Source organism: Vanellus vanellus (genome assembly GCF_965231255.1).
Source record: "Vanellus vanellus genome assembly, chromosome: 6".
NCBI lineage: Eukaryota > Metazoa > Chordata > Aves > Charadriiformes > Charadriidae > Vanellus > Vanellus vanellus.
In genome coordinates, this window is record NC_138911.1 from 34999272 (window position 1) to 35025853 (window position 26582).

The 26582-nt window shown below is 37.6% G+C and overlaps 1 protein-coding gene across 2 annotated transcripts in view; it reads right to left on the reverse strand.

Annotated features, from left to right (window-relative positions):
- Positions 1-26582, reverse strand: part of GPHN (gephyrin) — a gene marked incomplete at its 5' end in the record, with an annotated part of 319581 nt that overhangs the window by 157589 nt on the left and 135410 nt on the right. For both annotated transcript variants that reach the window (XM_082485919.1, XM_082485920.1), the window contains one exon: positions 22840-22897. In XM_082485919.1, the coding sequence (XP_082342045.1) occupies positions 22840-22897 (58 nt within the window). The remainder of the gene's footprint in view (positions 1-22839; positions 22898-26582) is intronic.

Consider the following 26582-nt stretch of genomic DNA (forward strand, 5'->3'; position numbering starts at 1 on the left):
GGAATTTTGGATGACTGAAGATCAAAGCAGCAACAAGCACATTGTACTGAAAATACTATTTTCTCATAGAGGATGCATGTCTGGATGATACCTTCAGACTACTGGCTATCATTACTCTGGAGAGTAGCAAGAACCGACTACCCTAGAAATTGATTAATGTTTTGACACGGACGGTCCTGAGATTGCCACAGATTGAAGAATAGCGAGGGAAGAACGAAAAAACAATGTCTATGGATCCTACAAAAGAAATCTCCCATAGCAGCGTATGAATATATCCACTGTCAGAACAAGGTGAAATTACTCAAAAAATAACAAGTTTGTCTTTACTGAATATGTCTCTACAGGTGTGCCAGTTCCGGTAACTTACAATCAATATACCATAAAAGGAGAAGAAGTATTTTGCAAGCCCAATCCAAGAAAAATTGCTGTATAGCTTTGTTAAGCCAGGCAGCTGAATGAGATGCCAAAACAATAAGTATATTTTAGCAAAAGCACATGCAGTGTTGCAAAGAACAGACTCACTTAGGTCCTCTAAAGAATACTCCAAAAGGAAACAGCAAGAGCCATTTGTACCCTCACAGACATTTCCTTGGGGAAGTGTAGTTCATCAAATTTAAACAAATATACTAAGATGGGCCTCGATGGAATCTCAGTTATTCTCTCTCTCTGTCCAGTTTAGGATTATTTAGTCATTCCTGACAGACACCCCTGTCTACAAAACATACTCTTAAAGATCAGTAAATGTTTTACTTTTGGACAAATGACCACTGGAAGAGCAGGTGAATAAACTGGTTTAAGAGGCAATCTGAACTTTTGGAAGAAATGTAGAAATTTGGTCTAAAGTATCACTTCTAATTGCCCAGGGAAGTTGTGGTCAGCCCATCCCTGGAAGTGTTCAAGGCCAGGCTGGATGGGGCTTTGAGCAACCTGGTCTAGTGGAAGCTGTCCCTGCCCATGGCAGGGGGGGTTGGAACTAGATAATCTTTAAGGTCCTTTCCGACCTAAACCATTCTATGATTCTATAATTACAAAGGACTGTAAATAGAGTCAAAACCACTTACATCAGGGCTCACTGTCTTCTCTATACGACAAAGAACATCGCTTTGTCATACAAGTAAGACTGTGAAGAATCACATTAATATTCTAAATTTGAATTAACTCTTCTATTTAAAATGGAAGTCTGATAATCACTGTATGATGAAGAGAATTTACATGCTACCAAACTGGTGGATAAAGTGCAGAAATAGCGGCTATATGTACACTAGGCTCATGAGTTTCCAATAACTAATATTCTAGAGTACCGAGAAACAAAGCCCTCACAGAAGATGGATTCCTCCTGAAGTGAAACCATTTCCATTTTGTAACACATGTAAAGTTTATGGACTGTTTCCTACCCTGAACCAAAATATTTTGTATGTTTAAATAGCCAAATATGTTATTACACTTCACTGTATGAAAACTGAGGCCCGAATGATGCACGTCTCTATTGGTCTGAATGATCAACGTGGGGAAAAAACACAAAATGACCGGAACAGACATTTGCAAGCTCCTGAATTCCAGGTACTGATACTGTTCGAGCCAGAATGGAGTGACTGTGGTGACTCAGACACTACTTTTTCTTAACCACAACAGAATAAGGGTATTGGTACATAAGCACAGATCTGAAATGCATGGAATTAAAAAGACATTTCCCTACTAACTCAGATGCTTTTCCGCTCTAGAGAAGAAATCTTTGTATTTCTTGATGTTATCAACCACCGATTAATCTTTGGCGAATAATACTGTTAATACAATTGCCTATTTAGATACTCAGAGAAGTATTTGTTAAGAAATTGTGGCGGCATATTTTGAAGATCCTGAAGATAATGGATTGTAACAATTATCTTGTGGCAAGCACAACAATTCCATAGATGGGAGTCCTTACATAATGGATGGATCTAGAACCTCCTTCCTTGCTCATGCACTATGACGGTGCTATTCACCCAAAAAACATTGTTCTGATCATAAACATATGGATACAGAACAGCACTGCAATTTTGCATAGCAATATCTGCAACACCAAGCTGAGTGGTGTGGTTGACATGCATGAGGGACAGCATGCCATCCAGAGGAAGCTGGACCAGTTTGAGAAGTGGGCCCATGTGAACCTCATGAGGTTCAACAAGGCCAAGTGCAGGGTCCTGCACCCGTGTTGAGGCAATCTCTGCTATCAGTAGAGGCCAGGGGATGAAGGGATTGAAAGCAGCCCTGCCCAGGACTTGGGGATGGCGGTTGATGAGAAGCTGGACATGAGCTGACAATGTGCACTTGCAGCCTAGAAGGCTAACCATATCCTGGGCTGCATCAAAAGCAGCAAAGCCAGCAGGTCAAGGGAGATGATTCTGCCCCTCCACTCTTGTGAGACCTCACCTGGAGTACTGCATCCAGCTCCAGAGCTGTCAGCACAGGAAAAGATGTGGACCTCCTGGAGTGGGTCCAGAGGAGCACCACAAAAACAATCAGAAGGATGGAACACCTCACCTACAAGGACAGGCTGAGAGAGTTGGGGTTGTTCAGCCTGGAGAAGAGAAGGCTCCGGGGAGACCTTATTGCGGCCTCTCAGTGCTTAAAGGACGCTTATAAGAAAGATGTGGACAAACTTTTTAGCAGGGCCTGTTGCAATAGGACAACAGGCAATGATTTTAAACTAAAAGAGGGACGATTTAGACTACACATAAGGAATAAATTTTTTACCATGAGGGTGGTGAAACACTGGAACAGGTTGCCCAGTGAGGTGGTAGATGCCCCATCCTTGGAAATATTCAAGGTCAGGTTGGACAGGGCTCTGAAGAACCTGATCTAGTTGAAGATGTCCCTGCTCACTGCAGCGGAGGGTGGACTAGATGACCATTAAAGGTCCCTTCCAACCCAAACTATTCTATGATTCTACTAGAAGATGCTCCTCTTTTGCAACGAAGAAGCCATCCTTACTGATTTATAGTGGATCCTCCTAACAGCAGAGAGATTAAAAGACTACTATCTATCAGCTGTCTTCTCTCTCTAAAAACTAATTATAATGCATAAATTAAAACATAAGATGTTTCAAGCCAGCCAGTGCATGTACAGGCCACGGGACCTAGCAAATAAAGGCATGATCTTATTGTGATCTATGATTGTCCTGGCACTGTTCAGAGTACTTCAGAGAAGTGTTCTTTTGCTCTGGTGAACCCTACCAAGCTAACAATAAAATCTCTTTTCTGAATATAAATAAGATGGGAATTATCTGTGTTCATCTTTCTACTGCAGTGTAAAAAGGAAAGTATTTGTAGAGAGCCCTGAATGTTATGTGTGAGTTAATGGAGAAAGGATTCTTGTACAAATCAGGTCACTACATGTGAGTGTGCAAAGATATTTATGCTTTCTCCAGGAAAAATTACTACCACAGATGAATAAGGAACAAATTATGAAGTACCATTTTTGGATGGTAGATGACCTTCCAGGTCCAATAATCAATGCCAGATTTAGCTTCCAGAAGATAATAAACCATCAGAAAGCCCCTTCATGCAAAACTAAGCAGTGTCCTTTATTTCTCCAAATATAAGGAAGGTATGGACATCCTGCTCTGATATTTCTTGCAACAGGGATATACAAACAACAAAGAGAAAGGTATATGCAAAAAAGGAAATAAGATTGGAGTATTCTGGAACTGATTAGACTGTCTGCACTTCATTATCTGATGAGTAGGAGTAATCTTTGAGACCCTGTAAATGATTCTCAAAAGGGATAAGGAAATGATAAAAATCAATTGAGATTCATTGACAGTTCTTAATGCAAAAAACACACCGACAGCTGTTGAAGGCAATGAAAAATAAATAATTGTGATCATTACAGAAGAAAGTCTTTTCCCCAAGAGACCTTGCTTTTTTCTTATAGAGCACAATAGAAGAATAATAGAATGAACTGTAATAGGCTGCCTTGCTGATTAGGTTATTGTTTATTCCTGAACTCTGGAGTATAAGCATCTAAAGACTAAAATGCAGTGAAAGAACCTTTTGGCACTTATAAGACAATCCATTACTGAACTAAAAAGGTAATTCTCTTCAAAGGGAAGACCTTTTCAGGAAACAGTCTATGCAGAATTTCTCTTATACACCCAAAGGATTACAGCTATTACACAATACTGGGTGAAAGCTGTTACCACAGAATTTGATGAGCTATCTATCTTCTCTATCCATTGCAGCTTCCAGAGGTATCTTAGCATTAGCTGATCCCACTGCAATCAAAGATTTCAACTGATTATTATAGTCAGGAGGAAACTGATGCAGAATAACTCACATTAGAAAGACTTCTTTCCCCAAGAGCTGATACTTTCTGGTCATTTCTTTTTTGGAACATTTTTAAAAGACGTTCATTTTTTCTTGATACATACTAACAATAAAATTACTTGGAGTCAGCTGGTAATAAAAGCATTCAAAATCCTAAAGAGATTTCAAAATCACCTTCCAACTGTTTCTGCAGCTGGTATAAATGAAGCTAAAATCTGCCAGGATACTAAGGTTGTTCAAACATGCCTTTACGGGTATTGGAAGTCTCTCAGGCAAAATAATATGCAGAATGTCAAACAACCTACAGCATTTTTGGAGAATTCTTTGTATTGTAACGTCCATTGTTTCTAAGGTCCTAAGTTCTTGGAACTTATTTTGTGCTATACAGAAAGATATGCTAACGCTTTGTTATATGACAAGGATTATACATATAAAAAAATGTATATCCTTCTGAACTGATTGAGGTGGAAGCAGCTTTCTAAAAAGTCTGCCTAATTTGATAAAGTTGCGGCAAATGGAGCAAACAGAAGCCTAATAAATCAACTGTCTCATAGAAGTGATCTAACTCAATCTAGTCTCAAAACGTTAACAAAGCCATAGAGGTTAACTAGGACACAAACAAAGTTCAAAGCAATACATGAAAAGAGCTGGAAAGGACGATTCTAAGCAGAATCACTTGCCATCTCTCGTGTTTGTAAAGACATATGCCAAACTTCACTTGCTAAAATTCAAGAATCATAAAAGAAATATAAATCAGTACTATCAGAGTGAGAAAAGTACAGAATGCTTTCTGCTAAAGGAAAAGCAATCCTTACAAATACTTGCAGCAATCATATTGAGCCTCTTGACTGCTGCAAAGAAAGTTTTGGTATATTCAGAAATATTTTTCAGTCTCACAATTTCCAACACGCTAGTTTTATTTGCAACTCTTGGTTCTGTGACTGAGAGTTTTCAAACAAACACTACTAATTCCAGAGTAAGAAACATTTCCACTAAGCATGTCATCTATACTGGTACTCTTAACACTTAATCTTGAATGAATGATGGCTTAATTAATTAAGCATTCTGGCAATGAATATATTTGTACCATATGCTTCACTTGCAAAATCAAGATCTGTGCCAGAACCAAAAGCTGCAGCACTGAGGGAATAGTCGTTGACAAGTGACGCCCTTACAATGTCTGCTTCAAGAGGAATTAACAATTTGCAAACTCTAACTACTTAGCACAAGACAAACCAAATCTTAGTGTCCTTTTTACTAAAAGGTTTTCTTACAACTTAAGTTCTAAACCTCAAATGATTTCTATTGTGCTAATCTTAGCAAACATTTCACGCCATAAGTAATCCCTTTGAGAGAAGTATCAGAATAGATATTTTCAAATTTATTTCAAAATTGCTTTCGCATACTTTATCTGAAGTTTATATTAAACCTTCATGACCATCTAGAATATGACATTATTTTAACCTTTGCAATTATTCATTATACTTTCATAAATGGGTATTTCATGCCTCTCTCCTCCTGTTTCCCTTGAAAAAGAATGGAGAGATAACACATACGCACTTTTTTTGGAGTAGTTTTCCAAAAGGATAAGGCAGACTCAGTAATTACGGAAAGCTTTAAGGACTACAGTTGTAGGTAAAGCAGGTTCTAGTGAAAAAAGTGCATTGCCATTGTTACTGATGTGCTTGAATCAGACAGATAGTGGAGGTTATACATACGAAATGTCTGCTGCTTCACAGGGACAGAACTCTCCTTGCTAAAGCATGAGTCATTTCTAGAGTTGTGAAACCATGGAAAGCCCTCTGGACTAGGAAGTACTTGTTTGTTATTTTAAAGATTTAAGACGACACATGGTAACCTTTACGAGAATCCCGAGCTATTTATATACATCAAAAAACAGTTGCATAAGAAATAATGAGTCTTTTTGACTGTGTACCACCTGCTTTATATACTATTATTCTAACATATGGTCTGTTACATGAAAGTGTTTATATAAGTGATTTTTTTTTTTTTTAATTGCAAAACATACCTTTCTGGACACGTTAAAATCACATTACAGTCATCTGCTCAATGAAATTTAGAATAAAGTCATCATCTCAATAATTAAAAAGACCGTATTGCCCCTTTCAAAAAGTTGTATCATCTCCCACGCATTCTACTTTGAGGATTATGATGCATGCAGTATACATTATCCCTGGACTACTGCTTTCCCTGGTAGAGACAATTGCCACTTTAGTGCTAGAGAGTGAAGAAGAGCCTACACAGGCAACAGAGTCATTCAGACAGTATTTTCAGTAAGAGCGAGTAAGTGGAATTAGTGGATGAAGAAGACTACGCAATAAATTTTATCTGTGATCAAGAACTAGGCAATGGCCTCCAGAAATTAAGGACCACACAAGGTTATATTTATAATGTTTCCAATATTGTAGTGATCCTGACCAGGAGCCCATTATACATCAAGGAGTTAGTGATCCACATAACAGGTGAGCCTGCAGTTCCCACAGCAGGCTGTGCTGTGCTCCACATGCAGCATGGCCTTCAGGTCTGTGTCAAGCTGCACAAACACCCTGGTGACAGGACAGACTCAGCCACCTCATTGTAACGGAGAAGCTTGTAGGCAGCTCACACTCAGGACTGATGATTACACCACCAGCATGGCCTTGCCTTTATCTAAAAGTGGGGCAAGAATTTCTCATGAGTGGAGAAATCCACCCAGGGATTGATCTGATGCTTCACGAACAGACAGTTCCCAGCACCTGAAAGGAGTAAGACTTATTTGCTATCTATATTCCTCCTCTTATTCTGCCTTCTTAAAGCAGATATTTTATTATGCTATTTGTTGTCAGGCCTTTCTTATTGAGACGCAGAAAGAATCTGGCACCATCCCCTCTCTCTCACTCCCCAGCCCCAGCGCAGAACAAACACACACCCAGAATTCCCTTTTCATTTCAACACTCATTACTTCTGACTCTACAGAAGGAGAAGCCCTTGCTGTTTTCTTGCAATCACTAAGCAAGTCTTTTCTGTTCTGTAAGAGTTCTCTCTCTAGGTCCAGTAATATCTGTGATATTTGAAGACATTAAAAAGAGATCAAAGGTTTTTTTCTTCTGCTAAAAGTTATAAATTTGTGGTTAAAGATCAGGTCTACCAGGAATCCAACAACTCTATAGCAGCAACATTCCAAGGCCTTTTACATTTGTAGCCATTAATCTAAGCACAGCATTTGACACTTTGTCTACTTAGAACTTTTGGGTTTGGAGCTGTAACCGTCCATACCGATCAACTCTAAAATATTAAGCCAATTTCCAAGCCACTGTAGATATTCCTTCCTAAGTGTCACAGATCATTTAGTAGTCCATTAAGTCCCTAGCTGCTGTTTCAGCTTTCACTTCTGTCTAACTCCAAAAGCAGAGATATTTTTAGTGGGAAACTCTAAGCATTTTTTGCCTGTCACCCAAATTTCAAAATATCCCCAAGAAAACATCACAAGAGCATTGGCTACAGCAAATATATTTCATTGGAATAAGCAGTATACAGCGCTCTGCACAAAAAACAACTGTGCAGATGAAAACATATTTTTTTTTTTGTCAGACAGCTCCTTTTCTGTCCCATTCTCTGGATTTTGGGAAATTTGAGTTTCGTGTATTTTTGAACCTTTAGAAAAAAACCTTGATAATAATAATGACAAAAACTGAGGCACAGAAAAGCAGACTACCACTGCATTTAAATATACTCAGTTGAAGGTCATAACTAGCAAGTTAACATCTAGCCATCCTCATTTACAGTACTGACAAAAGAATACTATTTTGCTCAGGAAATAATTGCAGGCTAATAGAATAAACAGACTTTACCCCTTTAGGCTCCTTTTATTATAATGATGTTTTGGTAGGGAGATATTAAATTTCTCACTGACCTACTTGTAGAAAAATTTCCATCAGTGATCACTGTTCTTCGGATAGATTTCAGTGCCTGACTGAGGTCTGATAAGAAGATGTTTAATTCTTTTGCAAACTTTGTACTTTGGATGTTACCTTCAGTTCCCTGCAGATAATCTAAGATGGGGGAGAGAGGTAAATCACATTTTCATGGGGAGTTTTGTATAAGAGAAACAGCAACAATCTCGACAACCATTTTAAATTAACCTTTCCTAGACCAGACAGTAGAAAGATCGTTTATACCACAGTTACAAATTTAAATTAATTTTGTTAATTTTATTTTTTATTGGCATTCGTAAACTATTATCCACCCTGTGTGTAAAATGAACTCGCTATTTGGATACTATTTGTCAGTGAGCTTGATGCATTACATCTTATTCCTGATTTTGAAACCTACAAGTTGAAGTGACTTAAGTGAACTGCATTAAATGTGCCGTCAGAGAAAAACTTGTGCCCAATTTGTTAATTTTGAAGAATCAGATTGTGCCTGTTGATGATAGAACAGATTCTTAATTAAGACCACGAAAATGAATAAAAGTTGAAGACAGTTGATCACATGTTCATTCCAAACATACTCAAGATATATAATTATTAGGATAGTTAGTAAGAATATTTCCTTTGGTTTTCTTTCCCTATTATTTACCCAACCTCAGAAGGCAATGTAAATGCTCAAACATGCCCAGTATTGTTTTCATTGGTAGAAATCTAGCAGAGTGAATTTAAAAATCTTTTCAACAAAAGCTAGTCTGAAATCAGCTATTTATTTCACCACAGGGGAAACCCCTTATTTTTCCCTTTTATTTATATAGTTTGTATATTAGGACTTTGCCATGGTTTTAGATGAAATGAAACATCATTAGCTCAGGTTTTGCTGTTGTCAAGCTATGTTAGCTATGTCTCTGCTAAAATACTATTTGTCCAAGTATAGGATTGTTTTCAAAGAGTTTAAGGTACTGAAATTGAGCAAAAAAAATATCGAAATACAAAATATACTGAACACACACACACAAATATCATATTAAAATCCATATGTTACTTCATATAAAATATTTAAATATAAAAATACAGTGTGAAAGTGCTTGGGTACCCAAATACATGAGGTGTATCTCAGTGGTTTTATTTAAAGCAAAATGGGAAACGTAGGGAACTGTGCCATTATGATTAAAGCTTCATGCCTGTACATCAACTATTGGCTGAACAGTCAGAATGCGTGTATTAGGTGCTTTCCACAGTTAGGTCTGCAGAAAAGACTTAATCACAGAAAACCTCTTCATTTCCCTTTATCTGTGCACTTCCATTGCTTGTTTCTTTTGCTGGGTCTCTCAGAAGATAACTCAGAGAGGATATTGTGCATGTGAAAGCTTTACTATTTAGAGCATAATACTTCAAACACACCCATTTTTTCATTTTTGAAACACAATCATCCCTTTGGTTTTCTCACCTACAGAAGCATTCACAGTTCTGAACAATACTTAAAGACATTTGGAGCTTTTGTAGGTAGAGCAGTTCTTTACAGTTCCCTGACTTTAACCTCCCCTAAAAACAGCCTGAAGATAATTGTCTGTTGTCTTTTACAGCCTCAGGTACTCTGTAAAACAGAAGTGTTAGCTTCAGTGTCCCAAATAACACGCAGCTTTATTTTTTACACACTGCCTTTTTTATATAGCTTTATTCCCTAGAAATTTTTATTAAAATATAGAACACATTCATTGCTCCAAATACATAAAGAATTGTGGTTTTCTGATTTATCACAGGAGGACAAGAATTTTAAAACATCCTAATGTTAAGCTCTTAACTTACGAGGTATCCTCGAATACATAGCTTCATTTTCAAGAATGATAACTGTTAGGTAATTCTCACTTATTTCAAATTGCGTTCAACTACCAAGACCACTTCACTGGTAAGAATGCAGAAGAAACCTTTAAAACGACAGGACTGAGCAGTATCAGTTTCCATAGGGGATCAGCCTATTTGTTAATAGAGAGGTTTATGTCATTATGCTACTGAAGCAACACAGTGAAACTGTTACAATATTTGTAATTTTAAAATACAAGGCTATTTTGATAGAGCATAAAACCACTAACAACACAGGTGATAAATAATAAGAGAAAATAGAAATGCCAGTCTACGCAGAAATGGTGAAAGTGAATATATGCGTTACCTTTGCAGTCTTAATATTCCACCTAATCTTGTCAGAATGATGAGGCAGCTGAAATTAAACGCAAACGTTTCTGACAGAACAATCCTAGGAATCCTTGTGTATTTTTATAGGAAAATATTTTAAAAAGTAAAACTCTGCAACCACTGCACCTTTACTGAACTCTGATGATTCAGTGGCATTCTCTCCCTTATACATTTCTCTGAGGACAATTAAATCACATTATTTCTGAAATCCTACTATAATCAAACGAAACAGTGTTACAGTAAGTAAAATCAAACTGCTAGCTATTTTATCATGGGGCTTTCCAGAAAAAGAACATATCAAAAGCACGGGGATAATGAAAAAGAGAAACATTAAACTTCAATCTTGTATTAGTGTTTAACTTTAAAAGAATTGTTTTTCTTGCCTAGATAGGTGCATGCTAGGAAACCCTCCCACAGGGAGCTCGAAGATATTCCAGAAGAGCAAATACCGTGACTTTGGCCACAGCAAATTACATTACGTGTATTGTAATATCAAAACATTGTTTAGCAAACTATTTAATCTCGCATCCAATTACATAATACTACTGTTGTCCAATCAAATACATAATCAGTGTTGTCTCCACACACCACGGCACAAATAAACGGCTTTTGTTACAAACATAGCTCTCTGAGATAATTTGTCTGTATTGCTCCCACTTCCTTAGGAATCTGATGCCTGCACTCAAGATGGACCCACTTCATTCAGGCAACACCTGCACCCTGCACTCATGTTTGTCTTCTCACCCTGTGGCATCACTTTGTATCTCCCTTACGTAGCGGCCATGAAGCAAAATAGTTCCATAAACAATGGCTCACAAAATAAACAAGCAGATAAAATATGGTGGTTATCAATGCTAATTAACAGAATAAGACTTATTATCTCAGAAAAAAATGGAGGAAGCTCTTGGGAAAGCTTTTTTTCTCCTGTGTGCGTGTGTTACAGGAGCAGAATTCAGGGGCAGAATTCCTTTCAGCCTGCTAACATATCTGCTGAGTTTCCATACTTAAAACTGTTGTTATATAGCGGTTTTTTAATGTGGAATAGACCTCTCGTGCAATTTTTTTCTGGATCCTTTTAACAACCTATAGTCAAAAGGATTGTCATTAAGATACTCGTGTGTTGAAGTAACATTTCTGTGATATTTTGCAATTTTATAAACACCTCAGACAAAATTTTGAATGCTGGACGATTTTCAGTAAACTATGACAGGCACAGAAGTAAAATAACAACCAAACTTACATAAACCAAAAGTGTGGGAAAATTCAAAATGCCTCTTAAGAATGCTATTATCTATGGAGTGATTAGTACTGAGCAATCTAGCAACCAGCTAATCAGGGCTGTTTTTCATTACTTACTGTTACGATGCTACCTGAACCAATAAATTATTTCAATAGTCTAGATCAGTGGCCTATAAACTGGGGATGCAAGATGATGACTGACCTAATCTCCTTCTATGACAAGGTGACCCAATCTGTGGATGGGGGAAAGGCTGTGGGTGCTGTTTACCTGGACTTCAGTAAAGCCTTCGACAGCATTTCCCACCACATTCTCCCAGAGAAACTGGCTGCTCATGGCTTAGAGGGACATACTCTTCACTGGGTAAAAATCTGGCTGGATGGCCAGGCCCAAAGTGTGGTCGTGAATGGAGTTAAATCCAGTTGGTGGCCAGTTACAAGTGATGTTCCCCAGGGCTCAGTACTGGGGCCTGTTCTCTTTAATATCTTTATCAATGACCTGGATGAGGGAATAGAATGCACCCTCAGTACGTTTGCAGATGACATGAAGTTAGGTGGGAGTCTTGATCTGCAGAGGGATCTGGACAGGCTGGATCAACGAGCCGAGGCCAATGGTATAAGGTTCAACATGGCCAAGTGCCGGTCCTGCACATGGGTCACAACAACCCCATGCAGCGCTACAGGCTTGGGGCAGAGTGGCTGGAAAGCTGCCTGGTAGAAAAGGACCTGGGGGTGTTGGTGGACAGCCAGCTGAACATGAACCAGCAGTGTGCCCAGGTGGCCATGAAGGCCAATAGCATCCTGGCCTGTATCAGGAATAGCGTGGTGAGCAGGACTAGGGAAGTGATTGTCCCACTGTACTTGGCACTGGTGAAGCCGCACCACAAATACTGTGTTCAGTTTTGGGGCCCTCTCTACATGAAAGACGTTGAGGTGCTGGAGCACATCCAAAGATGAAAGTAGGCTAAGGGGATACCTTATCACTCTCTACACCTACCTGAAAGGATGTTGTAGCAAGGTGGGGGTTGGTCTCTTCTCCCAAGTAACAAGCCATAGGACAAGAAGAAACAGCCTCAAGTTGTGCCAGGGGATGTTTAGATTGGATATTGGGAAAAATTTCTTCATGGCAAGGGTTGTCAAGCATTGGAACAGGCTGCCCAGGGAAGTGGTAGAGTCACCATCCCTGGAGGTATTTAAAAGATGTGTAGATGTGGTGCTTTGGGACACGGTTTAGTGGCATACATGGCACTGTTAGATTAACGGCTTTACTCAATGATCTTAAAGGTCTTTTCCAACCTAAGTGATTCTATGATCCACTGGGATGCAGGGAGAAAATATTAGAATATACATATATTGGTGAGTGCATGCTCAAAAATATTTTGCTGATGGGGTGCATGATTGAAAAGTTTGGAGACCACTGGTCTAGACCATCTTTTTTTTTTTTTAATAATCTGCCAACATGGCTTAGCTCAGACAATGGTGTTTCATTGGTAATGATGGTACTATATTAAGAATTTCACATCATTTGTAACCTTGATATAATGTGGTATAAGAATACACGTGCTGGAGGCTGGGGACACACCTACCATAGCCTGTTAGTTCAAAAGAGCAGGGCACTTTTGACAGCTCTCTGCTTACCAGACTTTGGTTTACATTGCAAAGTAGTCAGTCTTTAAGCATATCAACTGGAATCCTTTCAGATAAAACTTATTTGGAAGGTGGACTTCAAGAGCACATGTAATCCACTCCAGCTGTTAACAGGCACATAGTTCACAGAATCATACTAAAAGTAGTTTGAAATAAAACATATCAAAGAACATACAATGTGGATGCTGGATCTCCAGCACCAAATGCTTTACTTTATAGTTAGTAGATGCATTTTATTGGTTTGCATGACTTGGTAACATAGATATGGCTCAAGATAAATGTTCAGTTCTTGGCACTAGGGATGCGGTGGCTAGGGCTAAGGAAGGCATTTTTAACTTTGTCTCCGCATGCTTTGCTCTGATTTTGTTTAGCTAGAAGACATCCATCCATTTGTAGGAGCCTTTAGGACACCAATTAAGCCAACAGTCCAGCTTTATGCGCTGTTAGAGATGAGATGAGCCACTTTACACAACACACTCAAGAAAACACAGAATCCACTTAAAACTTTCCATTTTACATCTGTGCTCAGATACAGCTCATCAGCATGAAATCTCATCTAGATGAATTTTGTGCATCTGATAAAAAAAAGCATCTGAGCAAACAAAATGCCTCTAGCCACATGGCTCAACATGTCTGTTAATACTGTTTCACAACATTCCCTTATGGTATTTCCTTGAAGGAAGTTGTTGGTTGGTTTTTTGTTACAAATGTTTCATGTTTCCTATTCTGTTTTAGACAATAGACCCTACATATGATAGGGTAACTAATAGGATTAGGGCACCATATAAAATTTTAATTATCAGAGAAGTTTAATTAGGTGTAAGTGCTAAGCATCACTCTATTAATACAGTTTAAAAGCTTGCATATCACAGGAAGGCATATGTAGTTTTGGTGCCTTCCTACTGTGTTTTTGCAATCAAGCCAGTAAAATACAACATAAAAAGCATCTAGATAGGAAACATACTATGAAAGCAAAATAAACTACACTATTTTAGCAGAATTATCTGCAGTCTGCCACTTTCAAATCTTTTCCAGAAAAATACAACCTATTGAACTGGTTTCTGATGAAGAGATGCCTGCTGTGTTATAACCAGGTAAGGTTTCAGCTTCATCAGTTTTAAGTGAATGCTTTCTGTTATATTAGGAACCCCTTCCCTTTTTTTTTTTTCCTTTTTTTTTTTTTTCCTCCATACAATCAGTAGATTATCAACCAATAGAAGACATAGTCAAAGCTTCAGCGCCTGCTCTCAGGCAGTCTTACAATTTGCATAAATTAAGCCTGAGAGTTAATTTTTAAAGTGCAGTAGAAATATGGAAGAATGTTGCTAAAATGCAACCAAATGTGTCACTTGTGGATGCTTCTGTCTCAGTGTCTTTATCTGTTTCTCCTATGGAAGTGTTTCTATAAATTAGATAATTTTTATAATCTGACCCTAAATCTTTTTCAGCCCTACTGTGTCATTTTTGTGATTAGAGAATCAGCCCTTCACACACCAGTGTATATGGTGGTACACCAGAGGCTCATATGTAACAGAAAAGGTTTTGTGTCCTGGTTTTGGTTCCTTTCCTAATAATTCCTCACAGTCTTGCTCCTGAACACTGAGCTAATAGTAACCACCTTAGCACAGTTCTCAGACCTCATTCTTGGATTGCAATAGTCAAACTAGAGTCCCCTATTTTATATGCAAATTTAGGATTTTTCTGCACCTCCCATACACATTACTTAACATTTACCTCCCTGAATTTCATCAGACTGTTTGTCACCCAATAACTCAGTATTCCAATGTCCTTATTTGCAGTTAGAATCATAGAATCGTCTAGGTTGGAAGAGACCTTTAAGATCATCGAGTCCAACCGTTAACACTGCCATGTCCACCACTGCACCATGTTCCTAAGCACCATGTCTACACATCTTTTAAATACCTCCAGGGATGATGATTCAAACACTTCCCTGGGCAGCCTGTTCCAATGCTGAATAACCCTTTCTGTGAAGAAATTTTTCCTAATACGCAGTCTAAACCTCCCCTGGTGCAACTTGAGGCCGTTCTCTCTTGTCCTATTGCCTGCTACTTGGGAGAAGAGACTGATCTGCACCTCACTACAACCTCCTTTTAGTTCTACTTCATTTCTCTACAATTAATAAATTTAATAATTCACTATGACGCTACCTGTGAATAGCTATAGAATCTGAAGTTTTTTTTAATAAAACCCAACTGATCTCCTTTTTTCCTATATATACAGTATCAGTATTCATCTATTCTTACAACCATAAAAAGAAAGAACTTTCCGAAATCTATTCACCACAAGGAAAGATCATACTGTAGATCTCCCTCAAACTCCGTTAAGTCCCTAACCAATTATGACATTATGTTATGATAGGACAACATTAAATTTCCTTCATAGACCTCAAAAAAGTCACCACAATACATTCTTATAGGGTAAATATAACCAAACAAAACTTAATGTAACAGGTCACATGGAAAACAATTAGGGCTTTTATATAAACTCGATTTACTTATATACTTGCCAAAAGCTATTTGCTGCTTAATGAAGCTGAGCTATGTTTTCTCCTCTCATTCAGGCTAAGTGAGATCCCATTTAAGAACTGAGACTTTTCCAGTGAGAACGGAGGCCACTGAAAACATTGCCCAGTATACCAGGTCAGCTGAAAAGCACAAGAACTGTGTTAGAGCAAATAACAAAATGCTCCAAGTCCTAACTAGCTTCCAGGTGATGACTGGTACAGATGACTGTATTTAGAAAAAAAAGGAAAATGAAAGAAAGCCAGGAGGAAGTCAGAGAAAATTGGTTACTATGGCCACAGAGAGAAGCAGGGATATCTTTTATGCTGGAAAACAACATGAGATTTGAAATTTCTTGTTGTTTGCTTCTAATGTGTTTAGTGAAGAAAGATTTAACAGATAAACAGGACTGTGGTAATGAAAAATCTGATACACATTAATCTCCCCTCCTAAGGGCAACAGCACCGACAATGCTTAAATGCTCGGTAACCAGAAAGGCTTGAAAGATCGACAATATATTGGTTTCTCTTGCAAATTAACTTTCAGCTATTTTTCTATTTTCATCCTATAGATACTTATCTCTCTGCAGGAGAACTACAGAACTATTTTTGTTGCTTTGGAAAGTAAGGAATAATATTACTAAAATGATTTTATGTCATTGGCATGGCATTTCAACTTAAATGGATGCACTGTCTTCCTGCCCTTCCCTTCGCCACGCTGCAGTATTCTATGATCTGCAAAACACAGGCTAAACTTCTTTTGGCTGTTTGTAAGACCAAATTTCACAATAAAATATAAAATGCATTAGTTCAAATCCTCCTCACATTAGAACAGAAATTACTAACAATGCTTCAGCATCTTCTATACTCAAGACAGCTTGTAAGAGGAAGGTAGCTTGGTGAGGTGGTCTCCCCTGTCATATCTGGAGCCATGCAGTCTCCGAGGCCACAGAGCCTATGAAACATAAGATGGAAGACAGCAGGGAAACAAGAAGTGATAACTCCTGTTTTCGTGTGGAAAGTTAGTGAGTATGCTTTTTCATCCAGAGCATCTAGGCACTTGATGTCCTTGACAGGAAAGCAGAGGAGTGGTTGCGATACACTCAGCAGTCCTAATAGTGATCAGAGTTTGATCACTAACAGAGGCAAAGAAATTTGGGCCACCCCCAGATACCTGCCAGCATCTCTTCCAAATCAAAAAAAGTCAATCGGCCTTTTCAGTGCCAGATGTCAAAAAGAACAGACGCCCAGCTTCCCCTGTCCTGGTTGCTTGGTTTACATCATGCACGTCTCTCAAAACAGTATAGAAGCAGCAAGGCCGAGAGTACGGAGTAGGTCTGTAATACTGGTAATGGCAGCAACTGCCTGGGCCTAAAAGAAAGACAAGAAAAAACATCTGCAAGGGCAAGGGTGAATCCTGTTGTCCAATAATCAGGGAACAGCAATACAGACACTTTGGCCATCTCTCATTTTACATTCTTTTTGTACAGATTTTTTTTGGTTGAGAGGTCTGTGATTGCAGTGAGTATCCATCATCCACAGAAGATGAGAGAAACAGATGAAAAGCCCCTTCAGTGAGTACTCCCTAAGGAGTTTCTACACAAAAACTTGAGATAGCAATAGCTATAGGATGGACAACACTCACGTACTTCAAGCAAAATGAACCTCAAACCTATCAAAACAGAAACAATCCAAAAGTCAAAATTGATATCCCCAACAACTACTGGCTTCATAGGTGCGGGGGAAAAAAAAATAATTCCAGAACAGAAAAGACATTCTTATGCAACACTCATCTTTCACTGGTGTAAGTGTGCCTGGACAGTGTTTCAGGCTTGCAAATCCAGGCTCGGCACCAAAGAAACAGATTTTAAGCCAGAACTCAGTGTAACGCAGGCTGCGCTTTCCAGAAAAAAGGGGAAAAATCAGTTTTAGAAGTGAAACTAACTTAAAACAACAAAGGACTAATGAGATGAAAAAACGACATAACACAACAGATAATGACATCACAGTCAACGAGAAGCGATATGATATAATATAAACTAATATAAACAATCAGTTGTTGACAAGAACCAAAAGAATGGAGCACAACCACATGGCATAGGAGGAGAAGCAGCCAAGAGCACATTATCAATACTGCAAGGGGTGTAAATCTCTAGCCCAAGTGACTATATATGTACTTATAGCATGAGTGCATACATACGTACAAACAACTAAAGTAATTTTTTGTTTCATATAATATTTTTTACAATTTTGTTGCATCATCTCACACACAAACCTTTCATTCTCTCCAGCACGGAAACAACAAAAGTCTGTAAGATCATTTAAGGATTAATACAGCAAGTAAAAACTCAAAGTTCTTTCTGTCATCTAAATAATGTAATTCACATTTTTTGTGATTCATATGTAGCTTGAAAAAGAATACTAATCAGTGATTGACTCTGCTCATGCAGGATTTAGAAATTAACTTGGGAAGAAATCCGTGTGTACATCAGGTAAACTTCAATTACGTCTCATCATATTTCCCTCTAAAGTCGTTCAAACATAACACGTCCCACTTCTCAACTGTCCTAGCTCAATTCATGGTAATAAGAAAGTCTCCTTTATGGAAACCTGAGAACCACGCAGGAGATCCAAACCTGGAAGCTTATCAGGGATTTCATACACTAAATTGAAATCTCAGAATAGTGTCTATTTTTTGTTACTGATTGGGACACTTGCAAATGCTTTCAGAAACCTCCTTTTCCTGGCTGCAGGAGCACAATGAAACTGTCTACTAGAGGGTCAGATTCTGAGGGCATATTAAGAGAGTTAAAAGACAAGCCCTCAGTTTTAGCCAGGTACTATAAACCATAAAATGCTACCGTTGACATACAAAACTATCTACAGGCACATCACACAAACTTTCCCTCATTGGTGAGAGTCATAAATTGCTCTTTACTCCTGAGGCAAACTCCACATTGTAAACGAAATTGTATTTTGTCATGAATGTCATTAACTAGAACTAAAGAAATGTTGTTTGCTGCTATTCTTTTCCTCTCAAATGCAATTGCTTTAATTTCCAACCAGAAGATGTCCAAAACCAGTGTTGCCTGATATGCTCACCAGTCCCTATGCACATGAATTTTTTTGGCTTAGAAGACATCTCTTTTTGGAACAACAAACTCCTGCAGTGGACGTGGAGCAAGGCTGAAATCTGCCAATGCATTTTTGCAAATTTGAAAAGCTACTTGCTTACAGGATGAATAATTCCAATGAGAACAGAAGTCTACAGAAAGTCAAAACAGTGACACTTCCTCAGAAATATGCTGTAATTCCTGTATTTATTGCCTTCATCAGTTCCTGCAGTATTTTAAAACCAGCAGGTACTGAAAATGAAGTCCCATTGCTTTAACCGGTGTAGAGAAATGACAGGAATGCAGATGGCAGTACATCCATTTAGGCGTTCACTCAGGTTTTCCTCCTCTGAAAGCTTCTCTTATTGAAGCATCGGTCCTTAAGATCCTATGACAGAAGACATTTCTACCTTCTAGAAAAGTTTTCAGGGGAGAAACCGGTGATGATATATTGATATAGTTGCCTCTTGAGCACTCTTGCTTTGGGAATCTAAGCACTTATGACAAAAGTCTAGGGAAGGTAATTTACATCAAATTCCATTTCAGACTGATGCAGATGCTGAGGAACCGTAGCGGTCATTGCTTCCACAGAATTCTTCTTAACCTTGGTAAAGTGCATGAGGGTAGTTAGGGTACATGCTATCACTTCTGCCATAAATACTCCTAATCCATATGCCTATAAGCATGCCAGACACTACTTAATTTTGGGTAGTGGGATATACTGCTTTGATTATACCCAACACTGACCACATACACTAATTCAAAGAAGGTGTCACACGTATGTACGGGCAATACTCTAGATACATAAACCATGTATGATCTCACAGTACATATATACAGATAGTAAAATCACTCACATGCAAGGATAAATATATTCTAAACACTCCAGAATGGAAACATTATAAACACCTGTTAAAATCTGCTGAGCATTGCAATACGGACAAATTCTCATGTATATATTATACAGGTTATTTTTGAAATTACTAATACATTTAGAAACATGCATTTCATTAATCTTCTGAGCATACTTTTCAACTGGCAGGTGTATTACAACTTACAGAGTTTTTCCTCTTCCATAAACTCAGAGACACAGTCTCTGCTAACAATGGTGTTATGCCTAAGATGTATTGATTTTTGTTAATTCACATAATTACATCTGTTTTCCTCATAAATTATTTTGAGCTGTAAAAGAGGTTAATCTACCACCTTTTCTAGAATATATGGAAATGCTGTCAAAGAGACTTCTTATTTTTGTCACAGTAATTACTGTTCTCTGTCTGATAAAGTACCCTCCTATGCCATTTAAGCAAGCAGTTTACTTTGTAAGGACTATCGGAGAACATGAATATTCCAACTCCTGTGAATACAATTCAGCAACCTGTCAAGTTAAATCATATATCAAACCCGAAGCTATTCTTCTTGCATATTTCATTAAACTAAACCCCTTAAATATTTCATGTTTAAATAGAGGAGGGATAGTTGTGAGGCAAAATAACTCTGTACTGTTGCGTATGGAAGAAGATTCTGTCCTCTCTAGAAGTAACATCCCAATACTCTCATTTGCTTTCTTTTTTATTTCTTCCTCTCTCCTTTTTCTACTCAAATCCGCTTAGAGAACCTTTCAGAAGTTAAGGCTCCCCCTACCTTTACTGCAAGGATACTCAGTCTCCCCATTTGCCAACTGCTAGTCAAAATACTTATATACAAAAGAATACGTTTCCATATTTGATATAGATTTGTCCATTATACTCACTGCTAGTGTGTCAGCATCTTCCAGTAACGCCTTATTTCATATGACTAACACTTACTGTATTACAGCTTGAGAAGTTCAATCATTTAAGGTGTGAGAGGTTGGCTGACTTCAGTCACAACCTAAAAAGCCCCATTACCTGAACAAGACAAGACAGCTACCAGAAACAAGTAAAGGTGATTTTTTGTAAACACTTTAAATAGCTCTGACTTAGAACAATACAATCCTACCTCCACACTTACACGCTGGCAAAACCGAGATCAATGAGTAACCCATCCTTCGCAGTTTGCTAGGATCTCAAGCATTTAAACCCCAACTGAGTAAGAAAGAGCCGAAAAATCAGAACAGGCCTCCTTAGCAGGTCGGGAGAAAAAACATATTCCTGTGACTACTGATCTTGGCTAATAAAGCAAGTTCCTAAAAATAAAATTGTTTCGTATTTCCCAGCATTCCATTTTAATTTTTTCACTGAACTCAGTTTGCACAATAAAGCCAGAAATATCAGCTTCTTTTTCTCCATCTTCAACATTAGCAAAATGTCAGTGGGTTTGGATTTCTTATATTAAAGGAGAAAGATTATGGTTTAGGGTTTTAGTCATTTTTGGTTTTATAGTTTTGGTGCAGTTCTCTGAACATCACGAAAATAAAACATAGCGCTAATAAGTTTTGAAAACCTTTCTTTCTAATACCAAAGTCTAAACATTGGATCTACCCTAATAAATCATGCTCCTCTTGATAATTCAGGACAGAGGAGTCCCTGAATCTCAGAGGAGAGAAATAAACTTTGATCACAGCAGAGTGATAGCTTTGAATGATGCAGATACAGGAAGCCACTGTATTTGCTTACAGTGGGTTTGATGTTAATTGAGGAAGAATCATAGAATGGTTTAGGGTTGGAAAGGACCTTGAAGATCATCGAGTTCCAACCCCAAGAATAAACCCTCGCAACTTTACACACTGCAAAGTCATGTCTAGATCAGATGATTATGCAAGCAATTCCCTTTACTAGATTTTAAAGTACTCTTGACTCCCTTGCACAGCTGAAAATGAGTATATGAAACAGCACAAGGGGTTAAGTAATCATAATGAGCAAGCAATACGTCAGACTGATTGACTACCAATCAAACAACTAACCAGCTACGCAGACCATGTTACCAGATCTAGGTCAAATTCCCACCTAATACTCATCTTTTACTCCACTGAAGAACAAAATTGACACACATTGCTGAAGTACTTTCCAGGAGTGGACTCAGCTGAAGAGAGGTTTTTTACAATGCACATTGCATTGGAGGTAAACTTCAGTATTTATTGTTGTCACTCCCCCAAACCAAAGAGCTTTTAATGATTTTGAGTACCCATGACTTCATACTATCCTCTTCTTAAGACAGATAATACTGTCTTAAAAAAAAATGGATGTGCTTTTGATCTCCCAAGCAAAAGGACACTATATTTGTATTTATTTTTTGTTATGAAAATATAACTCGATGTTCACAGTAGTCCTGCATCTGTCTTCAGGTAACAAACCAGAAATATGTTGAATTACACAAGTTTTTGGCATCAAACCAAACTGAAGTCAACTTAAGCTGAAGATAAATGGTACTTGTAAAAATAACAAAAATTCTATTTTAGATGCTTAAATACGGATCTAATAATGTTGCTTTGGACACTCTCCCCTCCCCGATGATAGATTAGAATTGAGCGGATAATAAAATGTTCCAGCAGCTTACATATATTCATCAACTAATAAATTAGAAGGCAACTAGTATTAACAGTTTTTTATTACTGAATAATTTTAAGATTTCAACAGATAGTTTTTAACGTTTTGCATGTTTAAAGAAATACCAAGATGAATGCCTACAGCAAATAATATTTTATCGATTAAAAGAGGGACTTAAAAGGCCTGGAAAGGACAAGGTTTCAATTTTATATTTAATTTTAAGATGTATTTCCATATAAGCAATCATTTCATATAATCAACACCAATAATCATTCTTGTTTTCTATATTCACAATTTATCAGACAGGATAGTAAAGAAAGCCTATATACTCTTTGTACACTTGAAAGCAAGAAATAACATGGCTTTTTAACATAACATTTCTGTAATTCTCCAAGCAAAGCCATTCTGTGTTGAAAGGCAGTAATACTGTACCTTGATTTCTTCTATTTCGTCTGGCACTATCTTGTATGCAGATATAGTCCCACCCAACCTGAAATCAGAAGAAGAAAAATATTCTCTGAAATCAGAAGAAAATTAGTCTCAAAATCACTAACACAAAGCACAGCATGTTAATGGTGTCATGACTTGCTCCAAAACACAAATATCCCTCCTATCAATTTATAGGTTAAATCCACCAAGCCCCAAAACAACAGCAAACCCACCCCTTTCCTTTCTTTATCCAAAGAAAAATCCTCATGCAGTTAACATAAACATTAGAAATGTGCTGTCCTTCACTAGCCTGAAAGATAAGAATTAGGTCAACTAAGCAGAATTATCATCACCAGGATGTTATTCTTTACATTAATGGCCATCAGTTATCATATTCTATGACTTCTTGTTTGTTGTGAAAGTCATACAGATGAGTTTAAATATTTGAAGCCCGATGTGCTTTGTACTCAGTATTTTACTAAGCTGCTATACAGTCTTAATGCAACCAAATGCAATTCTAGAAATTGAAATATATTAATTAGACGTGCATGTATAGACCTCACAAACCACACAGAGTCTATGGCTTCCGTGTTTGAAAAGACTCGACTTCATGACTGGTAATGAAAAGTGGGTGATGTGCAATAGTTGGCACTGATACAGAAAAAATAGGGGGTTTTGTTCCACATTGAACTTACTGAACTTATTTATCTATATCCTGCAAAAGTTTATGTTAAAGAATAGTTCTCACACTGAAGATGCATGAATAGCATGTACTATAAATGGCGGTAAATATTACATTTTCCCCAGAGACATACAGATATGGCTTCTTTTATTTCATGAAGCAGTATCATTGATAGTGACAATTCAGACCTAAAAATATAACTGCACTAATGACCTCACTGCTGGCTCTGCACAGCAACACTAATAATTTTCTGGGTCCTACAGAAATGGAAATCACGTAAGAAACTATTTATTGTAAAGCAGCCGATAGCTATCAAATGTGTATTTGTATTTTGTATCATCTCCCTATTATTGGATATTTTCCTTCCAATTTTCCGCATTTCTATACAGACGTATTTTCTTGTACTCAATCTTGAAATTACTTCACATACTGTTTATTCAACCTAAAAAGGGGAGAAGAGAGTAACACAGAAAATACATTAAGATTTTCCCCATAAGTCCTGCTTTTCCACATCTCTACAAGTCAAGTCACTCAGAAATGAATGGTTTGAAGACTTTAGACAGAAGATGAAGTCTGCACAGGAAAAGTCAAGCCTGAAGTCCATCGCTGCTTCAAGTAATATCAACTATGATTTCTGAGGTAGAGACGGGGTCCAGACATTACAGCATTCAAATTTTTCATGAACAATTAGAATCTAACAATTGCTCTCTCCTATTTCCTCTGCAATTTCCATTGCTGCTAATCATCAAGGGAGTTGAAAGTTGGAGAGAACTGAATTTTTTTTTTTGCCAGTGCAAGTGTAAACATGATCTTTTATTCTTCACTGTATCTGATCTTTGTTCAAATGGTGTTTCCAGGGATACCTATAAGAAATTGGTTTTAACGTCATGACGAAGGTTTGCTTCATCATACCTGATGGCTCAGATCAGTGTGTGTTATTGTTGCACATGACCAGTCAGTCCTATTGCTACTGGAATGAGGTCTGTAAGAAAATATTTTTTATTTAGTTCATTCAGATCCATTCCTGTCCATACTCTGGAGAACCCGAAAAATAACTTCATTGACTTTCTATCCTCTAGCAGAAGGGTAGGACAGAGCCTCTGCTGTCAGCACTCCAACAGCAGGGAATTCCACCTGGCAGATTTATGGGCCACCCTCAGCACAACTATTAAGCACTTTCTTGGAATACATCGGAAAAAAAATTGTAATGTATAATCAATATAATTGACTCAGTAAACCCATCTGGCTTGCTTAAACCATTAACTAGCATCATTTTCTGCAAATACTTTTGCAAAGTTTTGTGTCAAGAGTTTAACATACTCTAAATCTCCCAAGTTGCAATCCAAACGGTAGCACATTTTAAAGTAGTTACGCTTTTCTGAATTGGACATTTTCCTTTACGAAATCACATATGCAATGTCATTGAAAATGTCAGTTACCAGTCCCACATTTTTGAAAGAGAAAGATACATTAAAAGTGATGTTACTGTTTAAATAAACAATCTTTCACCTATAGCTCCAGCTCACCATATCTGTCTTAATACATTTTCAATCCTATGCTGACATCTTTAGCTTCAAATACTACAATATTGGATATTGAATACTACAACACTGAATTCTACAATATTGAAATACTACAGACTACATAAATAAATAATAACAAATTTGAAACTGAAAGAGAACCAGAGACACATAAATATACAATTCTATACATGCCTTGGAGCTGAAACAAAGCTTTTAAGTAAGTCTGTACTTTCTTCATTTCAGAACATTAGATTTCACTCCATCTTAAAACTCCTGGAAGAGAGATCCACAACAGTAGATTGCCAGTTAAATCTAGTACTACAGAAGACATAATAGAGATATTTAACTTCATGTATAAAGTTTGGTTGTGAGTTTTACGGAAGTTTAAAGGCATCACATATGCTGGGAGGATCCAGTTAACACAGCCTGAACTCTCCTACTGGTCCTCAGTATGATATATGTGAGGCGCAGAATTTTTGTTTTTACTATATAATAATGTATCTATGAGAAAAAAGGATTTAAGCTGCCCATTTGGAAGCCTGTGAGTAGTGAACAGTAACACATAGATAAAATTTGTAAACAGTCTGCTTTTTTTCTGACAAAATGTCTTGATTACTTTCAATTTCATGCACAAAATATTATGTGTACAATTCACTCGCCAAAGGAACTTAAGAGGCAGAACCAGTTGTGAAACACACTGGCTACTCTCCGCTCAAAAATCATAAATCCCAGTTCACTCCAACTTCATGGTAAACACTCTGAAAAGAAATCCAGAAGCACTTATTTTGGTGTTACCAAATCTCCCACAGTCAGGTCAGTTCACAGTGTAAGGGACTACAAAATGTCACACACACAAACGTTACTGAGAAAAACAAAACCAAAAACATTGTGATGAAAGAACAGTAAAATCAAGGGAAACTGACAATCAGTGCATTAGCCAGTATGTCCACCTTAAGGAAAACTTTGTATTTCGAGCATTTCTGTGAATTACATTTAAGTGTCACTATGAGTTGTGACCTGTCTGGAAGTTTGATTGTTTTTTGCAAATCCCTGATTTGATCACTGACACCTGAAAGACAAGAGGCCAGACAATTACACACAAGAGATTTTAGCTACAGGACAATACACAGTCTGTGACAGAGGACTTGCACACGGCATACGTTTTTTCATTTTCTTGGGAGCAAGCTCTCTCTGCAGGCTGGTTTTGTTAGAACATTTTACATTAACTTTTTTGATCAGTGTTTTCATGAAGCAATTACAGGGTGGTCAGAGAAGCAAAGGAGCTGCTAGCATGAGTACACATTAACTATTGTGGGCTTTGTACGCTAGAATATAAAGCGGCAAGGTACATGTTAGAAAGGCCAGAATTCAGTTCACCAGGACCCAATTTTTTGCAGACTCACTCTTCACATCTCATACATGTTAGTTTTATTATAGATTTTACTATTTTTTTCTCCAGTTGAACAACACAACATCCAGCATCATACAATATAAATGGCATTTTCTCTCAGAACAAATAACACAACCAACCAAGCGCAAAG